The sequence below is a fragment of the Bombina bombina genome, chromosome 5 (genome assembly GCF_027579735.1).
Source record: "Bombina bombina isolate aBomBom1 chromosome 5, aBomBom1.pri, whole genome shotgun sequence".
NCBI lineage: Eukaryota > Metazoa > Chordata > Amphibia > Anura > Bombinatoridae > Bombina > Bombina bombina.
The window spans coordinates 288,574,282-288,599,339 of record NC_069503.1 but is presented as its reverse complement, the minus strand read 5'-3'; the positions used below and the strand labels follow the sequence as shown (position 1 = coordinate 288,599,339).

Below are 25,058 nucleotides of genomic sequence, written 5' to 3'. Positions count from 1 at the left end.
GGGAACCAATACCAAAGCTTTAGGACACGGATGAAGGGAGGGAGCAAATCAGGTCACCTAGATGGAAGGCACCACGGCTTGCAAAACCTTTCTCCCAAAAATAGCCTCAGAAGAAGCAAAAGTATCAAACTTGTAAAATTTAGTAAAAGTGTGCAGTGAAGACCAAGTCGCTGCCTTACATATCTGATCAACAGAAGCCTCGTTCTTGAAGGCCCATGTGGAAGCCACAGCCCTAGTGGAATGAGCTGTGATTCTTTCAGGAGGCTGCCGTCCGGCAGTCTCGTAAGCCAATCTGATGATGCTTTTAATCCAAAAAGAGAGAGAGGTAGAAGTTGCTTTTTGACCTCTCCTTTTACCAGAATAAACAACAAACAAGGAAGATGTTTGTCTAAAATCCTTTGTAGCATCTAAATAGAATTTTAGAGCACGAACTACATCCAAATTGTGCAACAAACGTTCCTTCTTTGAAACTGGATTCGGACACAAAGAAGGCACGACTATCTCCTGGTTAATGTTTTTGTTAGAAACAACTTTCGGAAGAAAACCAGGTTTAGTACGCAGAACCACCTTATCTGCATGGAACACCAGATAAGGAGGAGAACACTGCAGAGCAGATAATTCTGAAACTCTTCTAGCAGAAGAAATTGCAACCAAAAACAAAACTTTCCAAGATAATAACTTAATATCAACGGAATGTAAGGGTTCAAACGGAACCCCCTGAAGAACTGAAAGAACTAAATTGAGACTCCAAGGAGGAGTCAAAGGTTTGTAAACAGGCTTGATTCTAACCAGAGCCTGAACAAAGGCTTGAACATCTGGCACAGCTGCCAGCTTTTTGTGAAGTAACACAGACAAGGCAGAAATCTGTCCTTTCAAAGAACTTGCAGATAATCCTTTCTCCAAACCCTCTTGAAGAAAGGATAGAATCTTAGGAATTTTTATTTTGTCCCAAGGGAATCCTTTAGATTCACACCAATAGATATATTTTTTCCATATTTTGTGGTAGATTTTTCTAGTTACAGGCTTTCTGGCCTGAACAAGAGTATCAATGACAGAATCTGAGAACCCTCGCTTTGATAAGATCAAGCGTTCAATCTCCAAGCAGTCAGTTGGAGTGAGACCAGATTCGGATGTTCGAACGGACCTTGAACAAGAAGGTCTCGTCTCAAAGGTAGCTTCCATGGTGGAGCCGATGACATATTCACCAGGTCTGCATACCAAGTCCTGCGTGGCCACGCAGGAGCTATCACGATCACCGATGCCCTCTCCTGATTGATCCTGGCTACCAGCCTGGGGATGAGAGGAAACGGCGGGAATGCATAAGCTAGTTTGAAGGTCCAAGGTGCTACTAGTGCATCTACTAGAGTCGCCTTGGGATCCCTGGATCTGGACCCGTAGCAAGGAACCTTGAAGTTCTGACGAGAGGCCATCAGATCCATGTCTGGAATGCCCCACAGTTGAGTGATTTGGGCAAAGATTTCCGGATGGAGTTCCCACTCCCCCGGATGAAATGTCTGACGACTCAGAAAATCCGCTTCCCAGTTTTCCACTCCTGGAATGTGGATTGCAGACAAGTGGCAGGAGTGAGTCTCCGCCCATTGAATGATTTTGGTCACTTCTTCCATCGCCAGGGAACTCCTTGTTCCCCCCTGATGGTTGATGTACGCAACAGTCGTCATGTTGTCTGATTGAAACCGTATGAACTTGGTCTTTGCTAGCTGAGGCCAAGCCTTGAGAGCATTGAAAATCGCTCTCAGTTCCAGAATATTTATCGGGAGAGTAGATTCTTCCCGAGACCAAAGACCCTGCGCTTTCAGGGGTCCCCAGACCGCGCCCCAGCCCACTAGACTGGCGTCGGTCATGACAATGACCCACTCTGGTCTGCGGAAGCTCATCCCCTGTGACAGGTTGTCCAGGGACAGCCACCAACTGAGTGAATCTCTGGTCCTCTGATCTACTTGTATCGTCGGAGACAAGTCTGTATAGTCCCCATTCCACTGACTGAGCATGCACAGTTGTAATGGTCTTAGATGAATTCGCGCAAAAGGAACTATGTCCATTGCCGCTACCATCAAACCTATTACTTCCATGCACTGCGCTATGGAAGGAAGAGGAACAGAATGAAGTATTTGACAAGAGTTTAGAAGTTTTGATTTTCTGGCCTCTGTCAGAAAAATCCTCATTTCTAAAGAGTCTATTATTGTTCCCAAGAAGGGAACCCTTGTTGACGGAGATAGAGAACTTTTTTCTACGTTCACTTTCCACCCGTGAGATCTGAGAAAGGCCAGGACAATGTCCGTGTGGGCCTTTGCTTGTGGAAGGGACGACGCTTGAATCAGAATGTCGTCCAAGTAAGGTACTACTGCAATGCCCCTTGGTCTTAGCACCGCTAGAAGGGACCCTAGTACCTTTGTGAAAATTCTTGGAGCAGTGGCTAATCCGAACGGAAGTGCCACAAACTGGTAATGCTTGTCCAGGAATGCGAACCTTAGGAACCGATGATGTTCCTTGTGGATAGGAATATGTAGATACGCATCCTTTAAATCCACCGTGGTCATGAATTGACCTTCCTGGATGGAAGGAAGAATTGTTCGAATGGTTTCCATTTTGAACGATGGAACCTTGAGAAACTTGTTTAGGATCTTGAGATCTAAGATTGGTCTGAATGTTCCCTCTTTTTTGGGAACTACGAACAGATTGGAGTAGAACCCCATCCCTTGTTCTCCTAATGGAACAGGATGAATCACTCCCATTTTTAACAGGTCTTCTACACAATGTAAGAATGCCTGTCTTTTTATGTGGTCTGAAGACAATTGAGACCTGTGGAACCTCCCCCTTGGGGGAAGCCCCTTGAATTCCAGAAAATAACCTTGGGAGACTATTTCTAGCGCCCAAGGATCCAGAACATCTCTTGCCCAAGCCTGAGCGAAGAGAGTCTGCCCCCCACCAGATCCGGTCCCGGATCGGGGGCCAACATCTCATGCTGTCTTGGTAGCAGTGGCAGGTTTCTTGGCCTGCTTTCCTTTGTTCCAGCCTTGCATTGGCCTCCAGGCTGGCTTGGCTTGAGAAGTATTACCCTCTTGCTTAGAGGACGTAGCACTTGGGGCTGGTCCGTTTCTGCGAAAGGGACGAAAATTAGGTTTATTTTTGGTCTTGAAAGACCTATCCTGAGGAAGGGCGTGGCCCTTGCCCCCAGTGATATCAGAAATAATCTCTTTCAAGTCAGGGCCAAACAGCGTTTTCCCCTTGAAAGGAATGTTAAGCAATTTGTTCTTGGAAGACGCATCCGCTGACCAAGATTTTAGCCAAAGCGCTCTGCGCGCCACAATAGCAAAACCAGAATTTTTCGCCGCTAACCTAGCCAATTGCAAAGTGGCGTCTAGGGTGAAAGAATTAGCCAATTTGAGAGCATGAATTCTGTCCATAATCTCCTCATAAGAAGAATTATTATTGAGCGCCTTTTCTAGTTCATCGAACCAGAAACACGCTGCTGTAGTGACAGGAACAATGCATGAAATTGGTTGTAGAAGGTAACCTTGCTGAACAAACATCTTTTTAAGCAAACCCTCTAATTTTTTATCCATAGGATCTTTGAAAGCACAACTATCTTCTATGGGTATAGTGGTGCGTTTGTTTAGAGTAGAAACCGCCCCCTCGACCTTGGGGACTGTCTGCCATAAGTCCTTTCTGGGGTCGACCATAGGAAACAATTTCTTAAATATGGGGGGAGGGACGAAAGGTATACCGGGCCTTTCCCATTCTTTATTTACAATGTCCGCCACCCGCTTGGGTATAGGAAAAGCTTCGGGGGGCCCCGGGACCTCTAAGAACTTGTCCATTTTACATAATTTCTCTGGAACGACCAAATTCCAGAGTTCCAATTTAAATTTAAATGTAATCACATCAGGTTCTGCTTGTTGAGAAATTTTCCCTGAATCTGAAATTTCTCCCTCAGACAAAACCTCCCTGGCCCTCTCAGACTGGTGTAGGGGCACTTCAGAACCAATATCATCAGCGTCCTCATGCTCTTCAGTATTTTCTAAAACAGAGCAGTCGCGCTTTCGCTGATAAGTGGGCATTTTGGCTAAAATGTTTTTGATAGAATTATCCATTACAGCCGTTAATTGTTGCATAGTAAGGAGTATTGGCGCACTAGATGTACTAGGGGCCTCCTGTGTGGGCAAGACTGGTGTAGACGAAGGAGGGGATGATGCAGTACCATGCTTACTCCCCTCACTTGAGGAATCATCTTGGGCATCATTTTCTCTAAATTTTGTGTCACATAAATCACATCTATTTAAATGAGAAGGAACCTTGGCTTCCCCACATTCAGAACACAGTCTATCTGGTAGTTCAGACATGTTAAACAGGCATAAACTTGATAACAAAGTACAAAAAACGTTTTAAAATAAACCGTTACTGTCACTTTAAATTTTAAACTGAACACACTTTATTACTGCAATTGTGAAAAAGTATGAAGGAATTGTTCAAAATTCACCAAAATTTCACCACAGTGTCTTAAAGCCTTAAAAGTATTGCACACCAAATTTGGAAGCTTTAACCCTTAAAATAACGGAACCGGAGCCGTTTTTGTATTTAACCCCTTTACAGTCCCTGGTATCTGCTTTGCTGAGACCCAACCAAGCCCAAAGGGGAATACGATACCAAATGACGCCTTCAGAAAGTCTTTTCTATGTATCAGAGCTCCTCACACATGCATCTGCATGTCATGCTTCCCAAAAACAAGTGCGCAATAGAGGCGCGAAAATGAGACTCTGCCTATGATTAGGGAAAGCCCCTAGAGAATAAGGTGTCCAATACAGTGCCTGCCGGTTATTTTACATAATTCCCAAGATTAAAATAATTCCTCAAGGCTATGGAGTATAAAATATGCTTATATATAAATCGATTTAGCCCAGAAAATGTCTACAGTCTTAAAAGCCCTTGTGAAGCACTTTTTTTCTTTCTGTAATAAAAATGGCTTACCGGATCCCATAGGGAAAATGACAGCTTCCAGCATTACATCGTCTTGTTAGAATGTGTCATACCTCAAGCAGCAAAAGTCTGCTCACTGTTCCCCCAACTGAAGTTAATTCCTCTCATCAGTCCTGTGTGGAAACAGCCATCGATTTTAGTAACGGTTGCTAAAATCATTTTCCTCTTACAAACAGAAATCTTCATCTCTTTTCTGTTTCAGAGTAAATAGTACATACCAGCACTATTTTAAAATAACAAACTCTTGATTGAATAATAAAAACTACAGTTAAACACTAAAAAACTCTAAGCCATCTCCGTGGAGATGTTGCCTGTACAACGGCAAAGAGAATGACTGGGGAAGGCGGAGCCTAGGAGGGATCATGTGACCAGCTTTGCTGGGCTCTTTGCCATTTCCTGTTGGGGAAGAGAATATCCCACAAGTAAGGATGACGCCGTGGACCGGACACACCTATGTTGGAGAAACTAAATTAATGCTTACCTGATAAATTGATTTCTTCTATGGTAAGACAAGTCCACGGATTCATCCTTTACTTGTGGGATATTATCCTTCCCTACAGGAAGTGGCAAAGAGCACCACAGCAGAGCTGTCTATATAGCTCCTCCCTTAGCTCCACCGCCCAGTCATTCGACTGAAGGTACAGGAAGAAAAATGAGAAACTACAAGGTGCAGAGGTGACTGAGTTTAACTAAAAAAAATATATAATATGTCTTAAAATGACAGGGCGGGCCGTGGACTCATCTTACCATAGAAGAAATCAATTTATCAGGTAAGCATAAATTTAGTTTTCTTCTATATAGGTAAGACGAGTCCACGGATTCATCCTTTACTTGTGGGATACAATACCAAAGCTACAGGACACGGATGAACGGGAGGGACAAGACAGATGGTTAAACAGAAGGCACCACTGCTTGAAGAACTTTTCTCCCAAAAATAGCCTCCGAAGAAGCAAAGGTATCAAATTTGTAAAATTGGGGGGGGCGGAGCCAACTGGGAAGCAGATGGGTCGCACATTTCAAGAGCTCCGGACACTATGCATGAAATTTAAAGAATTTAGTGCCCCTGCAAGCTTCTAAATCGGTCCCACTATGAAAATTTGATGACAAGACTGACCTTCGCACCTATTCCCAAAACCTATAACTCTGCTTTGATGAAACTCTGCATCTACTGGGAGTAAACTGTTTGCAAGCGGCTTGGGGAGCCGCCATCTTAGGGCCTGCACAGTGTCTACAGGGACGACAGGGGCTCACTAACGGCGACTGTGTTACTCCCAAACCTGATGACTGCTGCCAAACCTCAACATGGACACCGCGGAGCGCATTATGGAAGAGATCCACTGTTTTTTGAATGGCTGTCATGAGGTGCTTGTGGGCTTTAAGGTGTCTGCGCCACGGCAGTTAGAATCAGCGCCCAGTGCCTATCTTTATCGCACTCCCGCTATTACTGAGATACCCATTGGGGAGGATGCTTTGGGGCCCCGGCGTACCTCTCCCACTCGCTACTATCTACAGGACACTCTGAAAGCGGAGAAAGTGATGACGGTGGTACAATCAAACAAGCAAGAAAATGCAGGCGGGTTGTCGAAAGCTGCACACTGTACACCTTTGGACACTGTAAGTGTTGTTGGGGGCTCATCGGCTTCCACGGATCGAGACCTCCTAGCTTGGTATCATATGTCCTTTGGTGTGGCCTTTGGAGGTATGTTTGACAAGTGGCAAACTAGCCGGATGAATAAGAAATCAGCCCAAAATGTACATTATTCTTTTCATGTTCTCTTTCTTGAATTGAGGACCGGCATTGGCTGAGGACTAACTATCATACAAGTGACAGAGGTATTGGTGACAGTAAGAACGTAGATTTGCACTAATATATCTCGAGTCACATACGGACGATCATGGCAGCGGATGTTCTCTTACTGCTCTTCCTACTAGGGGAACTTTATTCTGTAACTGTGTTTGTTAAACATGCCCCAGCCTGAACACACAAGAACCCTTATGACGGCGCTGAACCTGAGTTTTGGGGGACGATATGTGATAGGGCATCACTGTTTGCATTTGATACTAATCTGAGGACTATGTATATAACTTTACCTTTTTCATGCTTGCAGCTAAGTGTACTAATCGTTTTTTATGTGTAGTGTAGACGCAAGAGGGGCATATGATGCTTTAACACTTTTCTACTGTTGGAATTCCCGCCCGAGAAAAACAGAGACCAGTCAGCACACTCTACTGTCTTAGTATCGGGGGGATTACCTAGTTATCTTTATATGACAGACAAGCTATCTTATTGTATGATTGTATATCTCACTGTATAGCCGTATAATTACTGGTTGTATTCTGGCAGCTCCCTTTCCAGCGTTGCACTACTCTCCTATACACTACTTTATTTGCATAGTTCCTATTCTACAAGAACACAATAGGTCTCTCAGATCATTTAGTTATCATGCACTGCCCCACTTCTTGCAAAGGTTAAAATGATCCTAACTTAACCCTAGTATTAGGTAATCTACTCTCCCTAAAGCTAGCTTTCCCTTTCGCAAATGTATTCAGTCCCTCACAATACTGATTAATGGGTCCTTAATATACTCTAATATTTTATGTCTCCTTGTTCTTATTATCTTCATAATTGTCAGCTTAATATAGTACCTCTTGCAAATAGTTAAGAGCTCTGGTGCTGCCAATGGTGGCTCATGTGCTTTTTGGTAAGTTTAGGTTCTCAGGGTCCCCAGATAAGAGATAGGAGTTTGTTATTAAATTAAACTGCCTGGTTGCAGTTGTAGTTTCAAAGTTCAGCATCATGGATAATCCCTATATACAACCTAACCTCATATAGACGCCTAAGCTTCCTTATGCGGAGTATAACATGGACCCACTATACAATTAACCTGTTTCTAGCAACCTTCTAGCAACTTATACGTCCTAGAAACTCTTCACATAGACCTAGTGCTCCCTTCATATACTTTGTTTATCATCTTCATATTACCACCTCCCCCCCCCCCCCCCATATTAATATACCTCCTAGTTTAGGTGGGTTAAATAAGCGGCTAATCTTGTCTATGCCGCCGTTTTATATCTATTAATATTACCTACTAATTGACTATACCGCTACAGCAATTCTTAAAATTTATCATTGTGCTGATTATTTTTCTCTCCCCTATCCAGCTTAGCATGCCCGCTCAGCACCACCGCCAAGTCAAGTTTAAAGTTTTTTGTTTTTTTTTACGTTAACAATCCTAGCTATTATACTTACTCCATAACTGATGAACATGACTCACGTCAATTTCCTTGTTATCGCACTTCTAATTCTAAAATATCCCTTTTTATGCGAATCACAGAACACTATTTCACCAATGTCGCAGCTACAACTGCATTCCTAAGCCTGACTAAGTCTATACGAAGTTCAAATGGTTATAAAACTATCTCTGTAAAGAAGAATGTTTATGTGACTAAAAATGACCGTTCAAATTGTTAATTTCAGCTCAGGTAAAATAGAAAAAGGGGTTCCATCTGATTATTCTTATTCAGAATCTTGTCTTCTATATATACAGATATTGTCACATTGAAATGTACCATTCATGCTTGTCCTATTGTCATGTCTTATATAAGTTGTATTGTTTTCGCACAACCCCAATAAAAATTTAAATAAAAAAAAAAAAAAAAAAAAAAAAATTGTAAAATTTGGAAAAGGTATGAAGTGAAGACCAAGTCGCAGCCTTACAAATCTGTTCAACAGAAGCATCATTTTTAAAAGCCCATGTGGGAGCCACCGCTCTAGTAGAGTGAGCTGTAATTCTTTCAGGAGGCTGCTGTCCAGCAGTCTCATATGCCAAACGGATGATGCTTTTCAGCCAAAAGGCAAGAGAGGTAGCCGTAGCTTTTTGACCTCTACGTTTTCCAGAATGGACAACAAAGAAGATGTTTGACGGAAATCTTTGGTCGCTTGCAAGTAAAAACTTTAAAGCACGAACCATATCCAAGTTGTGCAATAGACGCTCCTTCTTAGAGGAAGGATTAGGACACAGAGAAGGAACAACAATTTCCTGATTAATATTCTTATTAGTAACAACCTTAGGAAGGAATCCAGGTTTAGTACGCAAAACCACCTTATCAGCATGGAAAACAAGATAAGGCGAGTCGCATTGCAATGCAGATAGTTCAGAAACTCTTCGAGCCGAAGAGATAGCAACTAAAAACAGAACTTTCCAAGATAAAAGCTTAATATCTATGGAATGCATAGGTTCAAACAGAACCCCTTGAAGAACCTTAAGAACTAAATTCAAACTCCATGGCGGAGCAACAGGTTTAAACACAGGCTTGATTCTAACTAAAGCATGACAGAACGACTGAACGTCTGGAACATCTGCCAGACTTTTGTGCAGTAGAATTGATAAAGCAGATATCTGTCCCTTTAAGGAACTAGCTGACAGCCCCAGGAGCCTCCTCCTGAGTCCACAATCCCTGTGCTTTCAGGTAATTCCAGACTGCACCCCAGCCCAATAGGCTGGCGTCCGTCGTCACTATGACCCAAGCTGGCCTGCGGAAACACATTCCCTTGGACAGATGATCCTGTGACAACCACCAAAGAAGAGAGTCTCTGGTCTCTTGGTCCAGATTTATCTGAGGAGATAAATCTGCATAATCCCTATTCCACTGTTTGAGCATGCAAAGTTGCAGTGGTCTGAGATGCAAGCGAGCAAACGGAACTATGTCCATTGCCGCTACAATTAAGCCGATTACCTCCATACACTGAGCCACTGACGGGCTCGGCAGATGGATAAAATCTTTGATTTCCTGACCTCCGTCAGAAAAATTTTCATGTCCACCGAATCTATCAGAGTTCCCAGAAATGGAACTCTTGTGAGAGGGATAAGTGAACTCTTTTTTACATTCACCTTCCACCAGTGAGATCTTAGAAAAGCCAACACGATGTCCATGTGAGACTTGGCTAGTTGGTAAGTTGACGCCTGGATTAAGATATCATCCAGAAAAGGCGTCACAGCTATGCCCCGCGGCCTTAGTACCGCCAGGAGGGACCCTAGCACCTTTGTGAAAATTCTGGGAGCCGTGGCCAACCCAAAGGGAAGAGCCACAAACTGGTAAGGCTTGTCCAGAAAGGCGAACCTGAGGAACTGGTGATGATCTTTGTGGATAGGAATGTGTAGATACGCATCCTTGTCATATATTGACCCTCCTGGATCATTGGCAAAATAGTCTGAATGGTCTCCATCTTGAAGGATGGGACTTTGAGGAATTTTTTTAGGATCTTGAGCTCCTAAATTGGTCTGAAAGTTCCCTCCTTTTTGGGAACCACAAACAGATTGGAGTAGAACCCTTGCCCCTGTTCTGTTTCCGGAACTGGGCAGATCACTCCCATGGAATATAGGTCTTCTACACAGCGTAAGAACGCCTCTCTTTTTGTCTGGTTTATAGACAATTGAGAAAGATGGAATCTCCCCCTTGGGGGAGAATCTTTGAAATCTAGAAGATACCCCTGGCTTACTATTTCTAAAGCCCAGGGAGTCCTGAACGTCTCTTGCCCAAGCCTGAGTGAAGAGAGAAAGTCTACTAGATCCGGTCCCGGATCAGGGGCTACCCCTTCATGCTGTCTTGGTGGCAGCAGCGGGCTTCTTGGCCTGTTTACCCTTGTTCCAAGTCTGGTTAGGTCTCCAGACTGACTTGGATTGAGCAAGATTCCTCTCTTGCTTTGCGGCAGGGGAAGAGGAAGAGGGACCACCTTTGAAGTTTCGAAAGGAACGAAAATTATTTTGTTTGGGCCTCATCTTATTCGTCTTATCCTGAGGAAGGGCATGGCCTTTCCCTCCAGTGATGTCTGAAATGATCTCTTTCAGTTCAGGCCCGAATAGGGTCTTACCCTTGAAAGGAATGGCTAAAAGCTTAGCTTTTGATGACACATCAGCAGACCAGGACTTAAGCCATAACGCTCTGTGCGCTAAAATGACAAAACCTGAATTCTTTGCCGCTAATTTAGCTAATTGAAAAGCGGCATCTGTAATGAAAGAATTAGCTAGCTTGAGAGCCCTAATTCTATCCAGAATATCCTCTAATGGAGTCTCAACCTGAAGAGCCTCTTCCAGAGCCTCAAACCAAAAGGACGCTGCAGTAGTTACAGGAACAATGCACGCTATAGGTTGGAAAGCACAACTGTCCTCAATAGGTATAGTTGTACGCTTAGCCAGGGTAGAAATAGCTCCCTCCACCTTAGGGACCGTCTGCCACGAATCCCGCACGGCATCTGATATGGGAAACATTTTCTTAAAAGTAGGAGGGGGAGCGAACGGAATACCTGGTCTATCCCACTCCTTAGTAACAATTTCCAAAATCCTCTTAGGGACCGGAAAAACATCAGTGTAGGCAGGAACCTCTAGGAATTTGTCCATTTTACACAATTTCTCTGGAACTACAATAGGGTCACAATCGCTAAAACCTCCCTGAGCAATAAGCGGAGGTGTTCTAGTTTAAATTTAAAAGCCGTCATATCTGAATCTGTCTGAGGGAACATATTTTCAGAAATCTCTCCCTCAGCCAGCAAATCCCTGACTTCAGAACATTGTGAGGATACATCGGATATAGCTAATAAAGCGTCAGAGGGCTCAGCGTTTGTTCTCACACCAGACCTACTGCGCTTCCCCTGCAACCCAGGCAGCTTAGATAAAACCTCTGTGCGGGTAGTATTCATAACTGCGGCACAGGTGAAAGAATTAGACGCACTAGAAGTACTTGGCGTCGTTTGTGCGGGCGTTAACGGTTGTGACACTTGGGGAGAATTAGATGGCATAATCTGATTCCCTTCTGACTGAGAATCATCCTGCAACATACTTTTAGTAGCTAAAATATGTTCTTTACAATTTATTGAACTTTCAGTGCATGAGGGACACATTCTAAGTGGGGGTTCCACAATGGCTTCTAAACATATTGAACACTGACTTTCCTCAATGTCAGACATGTTGAACAGGCTAGTAATGACTACAAACAAGCATGAAAACACTTTATTTAGTGAAAAAAATAGCAATCTTAAAAAACGGTACTGCGCCTTTAAGAGAAAAAAGCATACACGTTCTGCAAAACAGTCTAAACATGCACCAAATTTTTCAAAATTTTGTATGTAGACCCACTATAGGTAGTTAAGATTGCACCACAATTTTTTTTTAACAATTAACCACTTAATGTCCAAACCGAATCGAAAATAGGCCCACATCCGGAAAAAGACCCCTCCGCACCTTGCCACAGCCCTGCTGTGGCCCTACCTGCCCTCAGGGATAGAAAATGTGGGGTAAAAGCTTCGATTTGGCCCAAAACATACACCAGGGCCCTCAGAAGTTAGAGTTTGCTGCTTGCTGACAAACTAACTGCGCATCTGAGGCATGAAAATAGGCCCCATCCATCTCACTCGATGTTTCCTCAGCCTTAAAGAACCGCACCAGAGCGGTTATAACTAGCCATGTGGGTTCCAAAACCATAAAATTAAGCCATGTGTGCCTTAATAAAGTTGCCCAAAACGTTTATGGCCCACAAAAACGTTAAAGCACTCCCATCCAAAAAACGTTTGCTCACAAACATTTGTCATTCAGTGTCAACCATATATGTAATTGGCCCCATATGCAAGCTAAGTAATGCCCTTCTTTTAGCTCTAGGATTACTGCTTACCCTTACCCTCCTGGGTATAATGTCAGCCTTTCTGAAATACACAGTCTCTCCACAAAAAATATGACTGATCATACCTCATTGCTGCATAGCATGAAAACCGTTCCTCACACTGAAGTTTCCTGTACTCCTCAGCCTCTGTGGGAACAGCAAAATGGACCTTAGTTACAAATGCTAAGATCATCATCCTCCAGGCAGCAGTCTTCATCCATCTGCTGTCTGAGAGTAAATAGTACAAACCGGTACCATTTAAAAATAACACTCTTGATTGAAGAAATTGAAAACTAATATTTTATCACCTCTTTCACTTTACCCTTCCTAGTACTTAGAGTAGGCAAAGAGAATGACTGGGGGTGGAGCTAAGGGAGGAGCTATATAGACAGCTCTGCTGTGGTGCTCATTGCCACTTCCTGTAGGGAAGGATAATATCCCACAAGTAAAGGATGAATCCGTGGACTCGTCTTACCTATATAGAAGAAAAGGAGTTTAAAAGGTGAAACTAACAGTAAGTGTCTGATTTTGCATCTGGGTCCTGGGAACATTCATTTAAAAACAAAAAACAAAGAAGCACTGAAATACATTTGAAACAGAAACACATGTGTGTTTTGTTAGTAAAACCAGTTTTAATCTAAAAAAAACCCCATAACTCTACATAAAGGGGTTATTATATATCCAAGATATTTTTCAAGCAAATAAATCAGTAAATTCTTCTTCTTAAGAAAAGGCATTAAATAATACTTTAAATATGTATAGCTTTAGATTTAAAGGGATAATGAATACTTTGTAGTTACAGTTTTCAATACATTATCATATAAGGTTAGTTTGAAATGCTTTAACTGCAATAAAACAATTTTGGCTGCAAATGCTTTTCAATAGCCAAACTTTATCCACCAGTTGCCCTATCTGGAGAAGTCACAGCTAGCTGCAATAATTATCCTATCAAAATCACCATTGTTTTGTAGTTCCTTATCTGATCATCTCTGCTGAGGCAATTAGAAACAGATATGTGGTCAGGTCCCATTTGGGAAGCCAGCTTTTTGTCTTTCCAGTTGTCAGAATTGGAAAACTAATTTTTAGACTTAAATTACAGGAAAAGCGGGTTACATAATAATAATAAAAATATAATGCATATGTGTTTTACTGTACTTAAACATTTTACATTATAATCTCAAAGTCTTTCATGTCCCTTTATTAAAGGTTCTTTTTTGATAAGATAATGGATTAAATGTGTCTCCTTCGGACAAGCCTCTGTTTCTACAGTAAGTTGATATAGATTGACAAGAGAATTCATATAAATATGTTATTGTTTTAGCTTATGTGCCCTAAAGCCTTGTTAATGGTGACTATTTGTGGCTAGATGCAAAAAGCTTCAGAAATATATAATTTTTATAGAATAGTAGAGCTAAGACTCTGAACTAGCAGATACATCTGATGCTTTTCTCACCGTTAATACTTTAATTTGCTGTTCCTGCTCTTGTAGCTGGGTCGCAGATTCTTTTCTTTGGATTTCTAGCTGCATATGGAGCTGCTGAACCTCTTCATTTTTATTTTCCAATTCTTCTCTGAATTGTTCCAGTTGTTCTTCTAGGTTTGTAATCTGAAAAGCAGGTGAGTCAAAGGAAAAGAAATGTAACTATCCAAAGTTGAGTAAGAGAAAGGTAGAAATAAATAACCAGTTTCTATGGTCTAGCAATTATATTTAATACATGAGGTGGTCAGATATTGAAAAATTATCACAATAAGAAACATTTTAAGAAAAAGATCTTTGTATCAATGAGAAATTATATTTAACACTAAATGTAAACACAAAACAATTGTCTCCAAAATGGAGCCAATAGCCTTTAATCACACAACAATTTATAAAATAATTATGCAATTATTTTCATGATAAAATCACTTTACGGAAGGAAATAAGTAGTCAGTAAATAAAATTAACAAAGATGAAAATAATTTAAAGGTAAAAGCCAAGGCCTGATTGGTTTACAGTGAAATACTATCAAACATTTAAAGATATCCTTCCCCCTACCCACCTAAGCTTATTTAATAAAGTGGATGAAGATAACCCTTTTCCTAAAAGTATAGTAGAGGCACACATCACTGGTATCCCTAAACCCAGGAAAACTCCTGACACCCCTTAAAATTTTAGACCCATTTAACTACTTAATATAGATATTAAAATTTTTGCAAATGTTTTCGCAGCCCGCATCAATAGGGTCTTACCAAATTTGATTCACACTAACCAAAGCTGGATTCACACCGCACCCAAAGCTAGGGACAACACCACCAAAATAATAAAATCTCTTAGATTACATCACTCAGGGAAAAATCCCAGCTACATTTCTCACAATTGACGCGGAAAAAGCCTGTGATAGGCTCAATTGGCGATTTTTGAAGGCTGTCATGGGTAAATTTGGGTTTGAAACACACATTATCGGAAAAATATTTGCTCTATAACTCCCCTACAGCTAGAATACACAAATAACTCCCTTTCATCTCAAATAAATATAATGAATGGGACACGACAAGGTTGTCCCCTTTCGCCATTGTTGTTTGTGATGGCAATAGAAATATTAGCGACCAAAATACGCCAAAATCCAGAGATTAAAGGTATTCTCGTTAATAACACACTATAAAATGGCATTATATGCCCACGATATCATGCTTACTCTTACCTCCCCCCTATAGAATCACTTAATGATCTCAAGATACAGCAAATACTCATTCTTCAAGGTAAATGAAACCAAATCAGAATTCCTCAGCTTAAATAACCCTGCCTCTCTCATACAACAAATCTAATGTAATTTCCACTTCCAACACAATCCTAAATCTGTAAAATACGTAGGCATACAAATAAAAGAAAATAAAACTCTACTGTACTCTTTAATACAGAATATTAGAAAAGACCTACAAAGTTAGGAACAAAAATTGCTATCCTGGCTAGGCTGGATAAACTTGATTAAAATGATACTACCCAAAATATTGTATATCTTCCAGGCATTGCCTATTCAACTATCCGACCAGTATCTACACACTCTACAAAGGACACCTAACACTTATATATGGTCTAAAAACATGACCAGAATTTCAATGAAATCCATGTACATGCCAAAAGATATAGGGGGATTTGGGGTACCAATCTCTAATATTACCGCCTAGCCAACCACCTAGTAAGAATTATCATTTGGTGCAAAAATGAGAAAGATAAGGAATGGATAACACTAGAGTGGTCACTAGCCAATTCTATTAATTGAGGCAGTTTGAATTGGTCCCCTATAGCACAACAAAAAACTACATCTACTTCATCCACCTTAATTTCTGAAACCCTTAGAGTGTGGTAGCGGCTGCTCAAAAAAACTACGACCATATCAACAATTCCATCTCCCCCCCATAGCAAACAACCCAATATTTAATATCAAGCAAACTATTAGTCATGATACCTCTAGCTTAATACATACCTTAATCCCATGTTCCCATGTCATACAGTACTAACAAATGGTAAATTACAATAAAAAATGTCTGTCAGATAAGGGCATACAATATACACTGGTACAAATATATCCAACTGAAAAATTTCCTCACTATCCACCATGAAAAATAAAAAATAACTAGAAACCTGACAACTTTTGAGAACATATGTTACCAATCGCCCAATATTAAGGGATACTTATCTATAACTTACAAACTTATACTACAATATTATTCGCGTAAATTACCATCATAAACACAAAAATGGGAAACAGAACTCTCACAAATGAATTCCTCTGTCTTTTCAATGAGGTTTAGGGAAACTAACATGAAACTTCTTAATCAATGGTATTATACACCACAAAGGCTGGCCCAAATATACTAAAAATTAAAAAGCTTTATGTTGGCGAGACTGTGGCCAAACAGGTACGGCTTACCATATTTGGTGGCATTGCCACAAAATTAGTGACTATTGGGCTCTTATCATTAAAGAAATGACTAACGTGATTCAACTTGATATCCCTAAAGGCCCCTTAATATGTCTTTTTAATAAACCGACTAAATTGAAATGTAGACTTAGATCCACACTTTTACTTCTGATGCTAAATTGTGCCAAACAATTAATCCCTAGACTATGGAAGAGCACACATATTTCCTCTATAGAAGAATGGGTTTCCTTGGTTACACTAACACTTAAAAAAGTACCACTATTCTCTAATACGTAAATTGAATAATTACTTTAATATTCATTTTATTTGGGAAGAATACATATATTCAAGATAATAATATATACTTTGTTCATGCATATTGCTGAATGTTTACTTCTCTTATCAAATTTGCTTCATTCTCTTGGTATTATTTGTTGAAGGAGCAGCAATGCACCACTGGTTTCTAACTGGTGAGCCAATAACTATCGATATATATATAGCCACCAATCAGCAGCTAGAAACTAGGTTCATTGCTGCTCCTGAGCTTACCTAGATAAACTTTTCAGCAAAAAAGAGAACAAGAGAAGGAAGCAAATTAAATGTTGTTTAAAAATGTATGTGCTCTGTCTAAATCATGAATACCTAGGCCTCGATCCGATATGCAGCGTCGCCCGCAAAAGCCGGCGACGCCAAATTTTGCGCTGGTTTGGTATCACATATACGGCGTAACCTAGAAGTTACGCTCGTATATTTCTGCCTTCGGCCGTAGTTTGTTGGCCCATAGACAAGTATACCAAACCAGCGCAGTTTGGTATCCGATATATAGCGTAAGGACTTACATGGCGAAAATGCAGAAATTCTACTCTATTTTCACCTCACCACAAATTGCAGGCGTAGTAAGCCTTGCGCTGTCTATTGGAGCCCCGTAACTCCCTAAACTAGCTGCTAAATAAAACCTAACACCTAACGCATGCGCAATGTCTATCTACCTGGCAACCGCAAACTGCTAAATAAAACCTAACACCTAACGCATGAGCAATGTCTATCTACCTGTCAACCGCGACCCCCCGCCGCAATCCCTAATAAAGTATTTAACTCCTAAACCGCCGCTCCCGGACCCCGCCGCCACCTACATTAAATGTATAACCCCCTAATGTGAGCCCCTACACCGCCGCCATCTACATTACCTACCCCCTGTGAGCCCCTTACACCGCCGCCACCTACATTACCTACCCCCTAATGTGAGTCCCTTACACCGCCGCCATCTACATTACCTACCCCCTAATGTGAGCCCCTTACACTGCGCCATCTACATTACCTAAACCCTAATGTGAGCCCCTTACACCGCCATCTACATTATCTACCCCCTAATGTGAGCCCCTTACACCGCCCCATCTACATTATCTACCCCCTAATGTGAGCTCCTACCCCGCAGCCAGCTATATTAAAATTATTAACCCTAATCTAATCCCACTATACCGCCGCCACCTATATTAAATTATTAACCCCTAAAATACTAAACTATCCCTACCACTAAACCTAAGTCTAACCCTACAAATAGCCCTGAAAAGGGCTTTTTGCGTGGCATTACCCCAAAGTAAACAGCTCTATTGCCAGCCCTTAAAAGGGCTTTTTGCGGGCCATTGCCCTAAAGTAATCAGCTCTTTTACCAGCCCTTAAAAGGGCTTTTGGCGGGACTTTGTCACAAAGTAATCAGCTCTTTTGCATCTAATCTAAATCCCCCTACACCGCCGACACCTATAATAAATGTATTACCCCCTAATCTAATCCCCCTACACCGCCGACACCTATAATAAATGTATTACCCCCTAATCTAATCCCCCTATACCGCCACCACCTATATTAACTATATTAACCCTAATTATATTAGGGTTAATATAGTTAATATAGTATATATATTAACTATATTAACCCTAATTATATTAGGGTTAATATAGTTAATATAGTTCTTATATTATATATATATTAACTATATTAACCCTAATTACATTAGGGTTAATATAGTTATTATATTATATATATATATATATATATATATATATATTAAGTATAATAACCCTATCTAACTCTAACACCCCTAACTAAATTCTTATTAAAATAAATCTAATTAATATTAATATTATTAATTAAAATATTCCTATTTAAATCTAAATACTTACCTATAAAATAAACCCTAAGATAGCTACAATATAATTAATAATTACATTGTAGCTATTTTAGGGTTTATATTTATTTTACAGGTAACTTGGTATTTATTTTAACTAGGTACAATAGCTATTAAATAGTTAATAACTATTTAATAGCTACCTAATTAAAATAATTACCAATTTACCTGTAAAATAAATCCTAACCTAAGTTACAAATACACCTACACTATCAATAAATTAAATAAACTACAAATATCTAAACTAAAATACAATTAAATACACTAAACTAAATTACAAAAAATAAAAAAAAGATTACAAGAATTTTAAGCTAATTACACCTATTCTAAGCCCCCTAATAAAATAATAAAGCCCCTCCCCAAAATAAAAAAATGCCCTACTCTATTCTAAATTAAAAATTAACCAGCTCTTTAACCAGCCCTTAAAAAGGCTTTTTGCGGGGCATGCCCCAAAGTAAACAGCTCTTTTGCCTGTAAAAACCCCCCACAATACCACCCCCCAACATTAAAACCCACCACCCGATCAGCCAATAGAATGCGAGCTGAATCTGATTGGCTGATTGGATCAGCCAATCGGATTGAACTTTAATCTGATTGGCTGATTGAATCAGCCAATCAGATTTTCTTACCTTAATTCCGATTGGCTGATAGAATCCTATCAGCCAATCGGAATTCGACGGACGCCATCTTGGATGACGTCATTTAAAGGAAACTTCATTCGTCGTTCAGTCGTCGGGCCAGCTGGATGTTCCGCGTCGGAGGGCTGAAGAAAGAAGATTGAAGATGCCGCTTGGAGGAAAACTTCGCCCCGATGGAGGCCTCTTCTTTGCCGCTTGGATAAAGACATCGCCGGGATGGAAGACTTCTTCTTTGCCGCTTGGATGAAGACATCGCCGGATGGAAGACTTCTTCTTTGCTGCTTGGATGAAGACATCGCCCGGATTGGATGAAGAGTTCAGCCCGCTGGGTGAAGACGACTCAAGGTAGGGAGATCTTCTGGGGCTTAGTGTTAGGTTTTTTAAGGGGGGTTTGGGTGGGTGGTTTTAATGTTGGGGGTGATATTGTGTTTTTTTTTTACAGGCAAAAGAGCTGTTTACTTTGGGGCATGCCCTGCAAAAAGCCCTTTTAAGGGCTGGTAAAAGAGCTGGTTAATTTTTAATTTAGAATAGGGTAGAGAATTTTCTTATTTTGGGGAGGGGCTTTATTATTTTATTAGGGGGCTTAGAATAGGTGTAATTAGCTTAAAATTCTTGTAATCTTTTTTTATTTTTTGTAATTTAGTGTTTGTTTGTTTTTGTAATTTAGTTTAGTGTATTTAATTGTATTTTAGTTTAGATATTTGTAGTTTATTTAATTTATTGATAGTGTAGGTGTATTTGTAACTTAGGTTAGGATTTATTTTACAGGTAAATTAGTAATTATTTTAACTAGGTAGCTATTAAATAGTTATTAACTATTTAATAGCTATTGTACCTAGTTAAAATAAATACCAAGTTACCTGTAAAATAAATATAAACCATAAAATAGCTACAATTTAATTATTAATTATATTGTAGCTATCTTAGGGTTTATTTTATAGGTAAGTATTTAGATTTAAATAGGAATATTTTAATTAATAATATTAATATTAGATTTATTTTAATAAGAATTTAGTTAGGGGTGTTAGAGTAAGATAGGGTTATTATACTTAATATATATATAATATAATAACTATATTAACTATATTAACCCTAATATAATTAGGGTTAATATATATAATATAATAACTATATTAACCCTAATATAATTAGGATTACTATAGTTAATATAGGTGGGGGCGGTATAGTGGGATTAGATTAGGGGGTAATGTATTTAATATAGGTGGTTGCGGCGGTGTAGGGGGATTAGATTAGGGGGTAATACATTTATTATAGGTGGCGGCGGTGTAGGGGGATTTAGATTAGATGCAAAAGAGCTGATTACTTTGTGACAAAGCCCCGCCAAAAGCCCTTTTAAGGGCTGGTAAAAGAGCTGATTACTTTAGGGCAATGGTCCGCAAAAAGCCCTTTTAAGGGCTGGCAATAGAGCTGTTTACTTTGGGGTAATGCCACGCAAAAAGCCCTTTTCAGGGCTATTTGTAGGGTTAGACTTAGGTTTAGTGGTAGGGATAGTTTAGTATTTTAGGAGTTAAATAATTTAATATAGGTGGCGGCGGTATAGGGGGATTAGATTAGGGGTTCATTTAATATAGGTGGCAGCGGTATAGGGGGATTAGATTAGGGTTAATAAATGTAATATAGGTGGTGGGGGTGTAGGGGGATTTAGAATAGGGGTTAATAATTTTAATATAGCTGGCGGCGGGGTAGGGGGATTAGATTAGGGGTTAATAATTTGAATATAGCTGGCGGCGTGGTAGGAGCTCACATTAGGGGGTAGTTAATGTAGGTGGCGGCGGTGTAAGGGGCTCACATTAGGGGGTAGTTAATGTAGGTGGCGGCGGTGTAAGGGGCTCACATTAGGGGGTAGCTAGTGTAGGTGGCGGCGGGGTCCGGGAGAGGCGGTTTAGGGGTTAATAACTTTATTAGGTGCGGCGGGAACAGGAGTGGCGGTTTAGGTGTTAATACATTTTTTATTATTAGGAGAGTGAGGGGGGATAGCGGATAGAGGGGTATACGTGTCGGGCTATGTTTGGGAGGCGTGTTAGACAGTACGGGAGATTTTATAACTTAGTCAGGTTTTGTAGGCGCCGGCAGTTTCTAAAGTGCCGTAAGTCACTGGCTACTCCAGAAATTTGTACTTACGCAGATTTCTGGACATCGCTGGTTTATCCGACTTACGGCACTTTAGCATCTGACGGCGCCGTATATGGGATAGCTCGAGTTGCGAGCTGAAACTACGGGCGGCGGGGGTTCCCTCGCTTGCGCCGCAAACTACGATCTATATCGGATCGCGCCCCTAATTATAACTTTACTGTCCCTTTAACTTGTATGGTAATATATATTACTTTACAGTAAATATTCTACAAAAACGCGAGTTTGCATGTGTGAGGTTTTAAGCAAATCCGAGACTGCAATAGTCATGTGAAGTTATAGAATTCAATAAACCCCAAGCTGCACTGCAAAGTATAAGCGTTAATTAGAATCATACATTTAGTAAAGACCGAACGAAAAAAAATGATAAACTATTCACACAAAATCTACCATAATGATTTCCTTTAAAGGAACATAAAAATGGTATAGCGCTGCGGAATCTGTTGGCAGTGTACAAATAATAATAATGGTATAAACTCTTTTAACCCCTGTTAGAGGACTTCTCTATTACCCCTAACAACCCCTTAACCAATTTGGACGTAGATCTACTTCATGCGGTACATAGCTCATTGTACCGCCTAACGTAGATCTACATCGGACATGCTGGAAGCCCTAGCACAGCTGCTGTACCTGGGCTTCCAGCATCTGCCTTCATATGGCAACAGAGCTTGGTTGGTGCTCCGTTACAATATGAAGGCAGATTAGCAGATAGTTACAAACAGTGACACAGTCTGTAATGATCTCCGTTGTTGCCGGGGATAGTTGTGGGAGGAAAGGTGGGAGGCGGGTGGGCGGCACAGTGGTGGAGGTGAGACGGAGGGGGAGGGAGAAGGCGCCTCTACGCTGCTGAAAAAATAGTTTGAATGGACAGAGGGAGGGGTGGGTCATTGCACTACAGAAAAAGTGAAATGGGTGTGTGGGAGCGCCCTAGATAACGATTGTGGGGAGGACCACTATGCTACAGAAAAAGAAAAAACATAAAAAACAATAAAAATGGCATATAAATTAGATACTGGCAGACACATGCCAGAACCAAAGATGGCTGCAACTAGTGGGAGGGGGGAGGATTTGAGAGCTGTTTGGGTAGGATCAGGGAGGTGGGAGGGATAAGTACACTGAAGGGAATTTTTTAAAAAATTTTTTTTTTTAGAAAAAAAAAGGCCTAAACTGGATAGTGACAGACTGTCTGCTAGTAGCTAAGATGGTGGGGATGAGTGTGCGTAGGGGTGTGTGTAAAAGAGCTGTTTGGGAGGGATCAGGGAGGTTAACTAATTAACCCCATTCACTGCCGGAAATGTCAGAAGTGTTGTGCGCAGCTGCAATTAGCAGCCTTCTAATTACCAAAAAAACAAACAATGGCAAAGCCAAGCATGTCTGCTATGTACAAACAAAGGGGATCCCAGGTAAGCTTTTACAACCATTTGTGTCATGATTGCACAAGCCATTTGTAAATAATTTCAGTGAGAAAACCAAAGTTTGTGAAAAAGTTAACAATTTTCTTTTATATAATCGCATTTGGCGGGGAAATGGTGGCATGAAATATACCAACTTGGGCCTAGTTCAATACCTTGGGTTGTTTACTTAAAAAAAAAAATATATATATATATATAGTTTTGATAGGTAAAACAAACAAACAAAAACAAAAAAACAACAAAGGCTCTATTTCTGTTTAAATGGAGTGTTAGAAAAAATGCTAAACAAAATTCTCTGGTATTTTTTGGCAAGTTTTTCTCTGAAATTCCCAGTAGTGAAAGGGTTAAATTACGTAGCTGCTAAAATAACATTTTAACTTGTGAGTGCTCTGTTGTTGACATGTTCATAGACAACGTGCACTTGCCAATTTGATGAGTGATCTGTGCTGTTTACAATCCAAGAAAATCTCAGTGCAACATTGTTACTCATTGACAATAGCGCATTTATTTAGATTTAGAGGTAAAACATCACATTATTTTACATAGTTAAAATCATACAAAAGGAGTATAGGTACATATTATTCCACCCACAATCGCTTATGCATTTCAAACTGCTCTGACGCTTTCTTAGATATATGGTGAACAATACTTTTGTATGATACAGTGTTACATTAAGCTATAAGCTTTAGCTGATGGAGCGACACGCCTTAGGAAGGAGGTGGAGCCATGGGCTTATAAATGTCTGGGGTTTGATGAACCTCCTTAATCTTTGAGAAAGTGTTAAAAAGTGGCAGGAAACACAAGACAGAGAGGGTGGACTAAAATGTTTAAAAATAATTTAAAGGAATAGTCTTAGTCAAAATTAAACTTTAATGATTCAGATAGAGAAGGACATTTTAAGCAACTTTCTAATTTACTCCTACTATCAATTTTTCTTTGTTCGCTTGATATCTTTATTTGAAAAAGTTATGTAAGCATAGGAGCCGACCCATTATTTGTTCAGCACCTGGGTAGCGCTTTCTGATTGGTGTCTAAATGTAGCCACCAATCAGCAAGTGCTACCCAGGTCTGAACCAAAAATGGGCTGGCTCCTATGCTTAAATTTAAATAAAGATACCAAGAGAACGAAGAAAAATTGAAAATAGGAGTAAATTAGAAAGTTGCTAAAAATTGCATGCTCTATCTGAATCATGAAAGTTTAATTTTGACTAGACTATTCCTTTAACTATGTAAAATAAATGTGAAATTTTACCTCTAACTCTAATTGAATGTGCTATTGTCATACAGTAAAAATATTGCACTGAGACAATTTTTGAATCGTATCCAGCATGGTCTGATAGTGTCATGAGAACCTGCTGCCACAGAAATACACTGGGTCTGAGGATCTAAAGCTCTCCACTCAGGGGAGATGATCTAAGAATTCTTGTCATTACAACGAGGCCCAGCAAAAAAAAAAAAAAATACAAAAATTGTATCTTGAGACATGATAATGTGCCTAAATAGTATTATTTATGTGAAGGAAAGACTCCTACATTACAGTAAAAGGTCTAAAAACAATCGGAAAGATTTTGTGTGATTTCTCTCCATGTCGGCGAGTTTTCTGATCATTGGCCCATATTGTGGATGGTACGCTTGCTAGTGGTACCACCTGCCTGTCAATAGCATAAAAATGTTAATAGATTACCCACATTAAAGGGACACTGAACCGAAATTTTTTCTTTTGTGATTCAGATAGAGCATGCAATTTTAAACAACTTTCTAATTTACTCCTATTATCAAATTTTCTTCATTCTCTTGGTATGTTTATTTGAAAAGCAAGAATGTAAGTTTAGATGCCGGCCCATTTTTGGTGAACAAACTGGGTTGTCCTTGCTGATTGGACAGCACCAATATACAAGTGCTGTCAATGGTTCTGAACAAACAATTTGCTGGCTCCTTAGCTTAGATGCCTTCTTTTTCAAATAAAGATAGCAAGAGTACAAAGAAAAAATTGATAATAGGAGTAAATTAGAAAATTGCTTAAAATTGCATGCTCTATCTGAATCATGAAAGAAAAAAAAAACTGGGTTCAGTGTCCCTTTAATGATTTTCTGTCATATTATATAAAGAGTTTAAGGGATTA

General features: G+C 40.1%; 1 protein-coding gene across 1 annotated transcript in view; it reads right to left on the bottom strand.

Annotated features, from left to right (window-relative positions):
* The window catches only part of AKAP9 (A-kinase anchoring protein 9), an 894,005-nt gene that overhangs the window by 245,678 nt on the left and 623,269 nt on the right, over positions 1 to 25,058 (bottom strand). Inside the window, exon 29 of the mRNA XM_053715709.1 lies at positions 14,102 to 14,254. Within this exon, the coding sequence (XP_053571684.1) occupies positions 14,102 to 14,254 (153 nt within the window). The remainder of the gene's footprint in view (positions 1 to 14,101; positions 14,255 to 25,058) is intronic.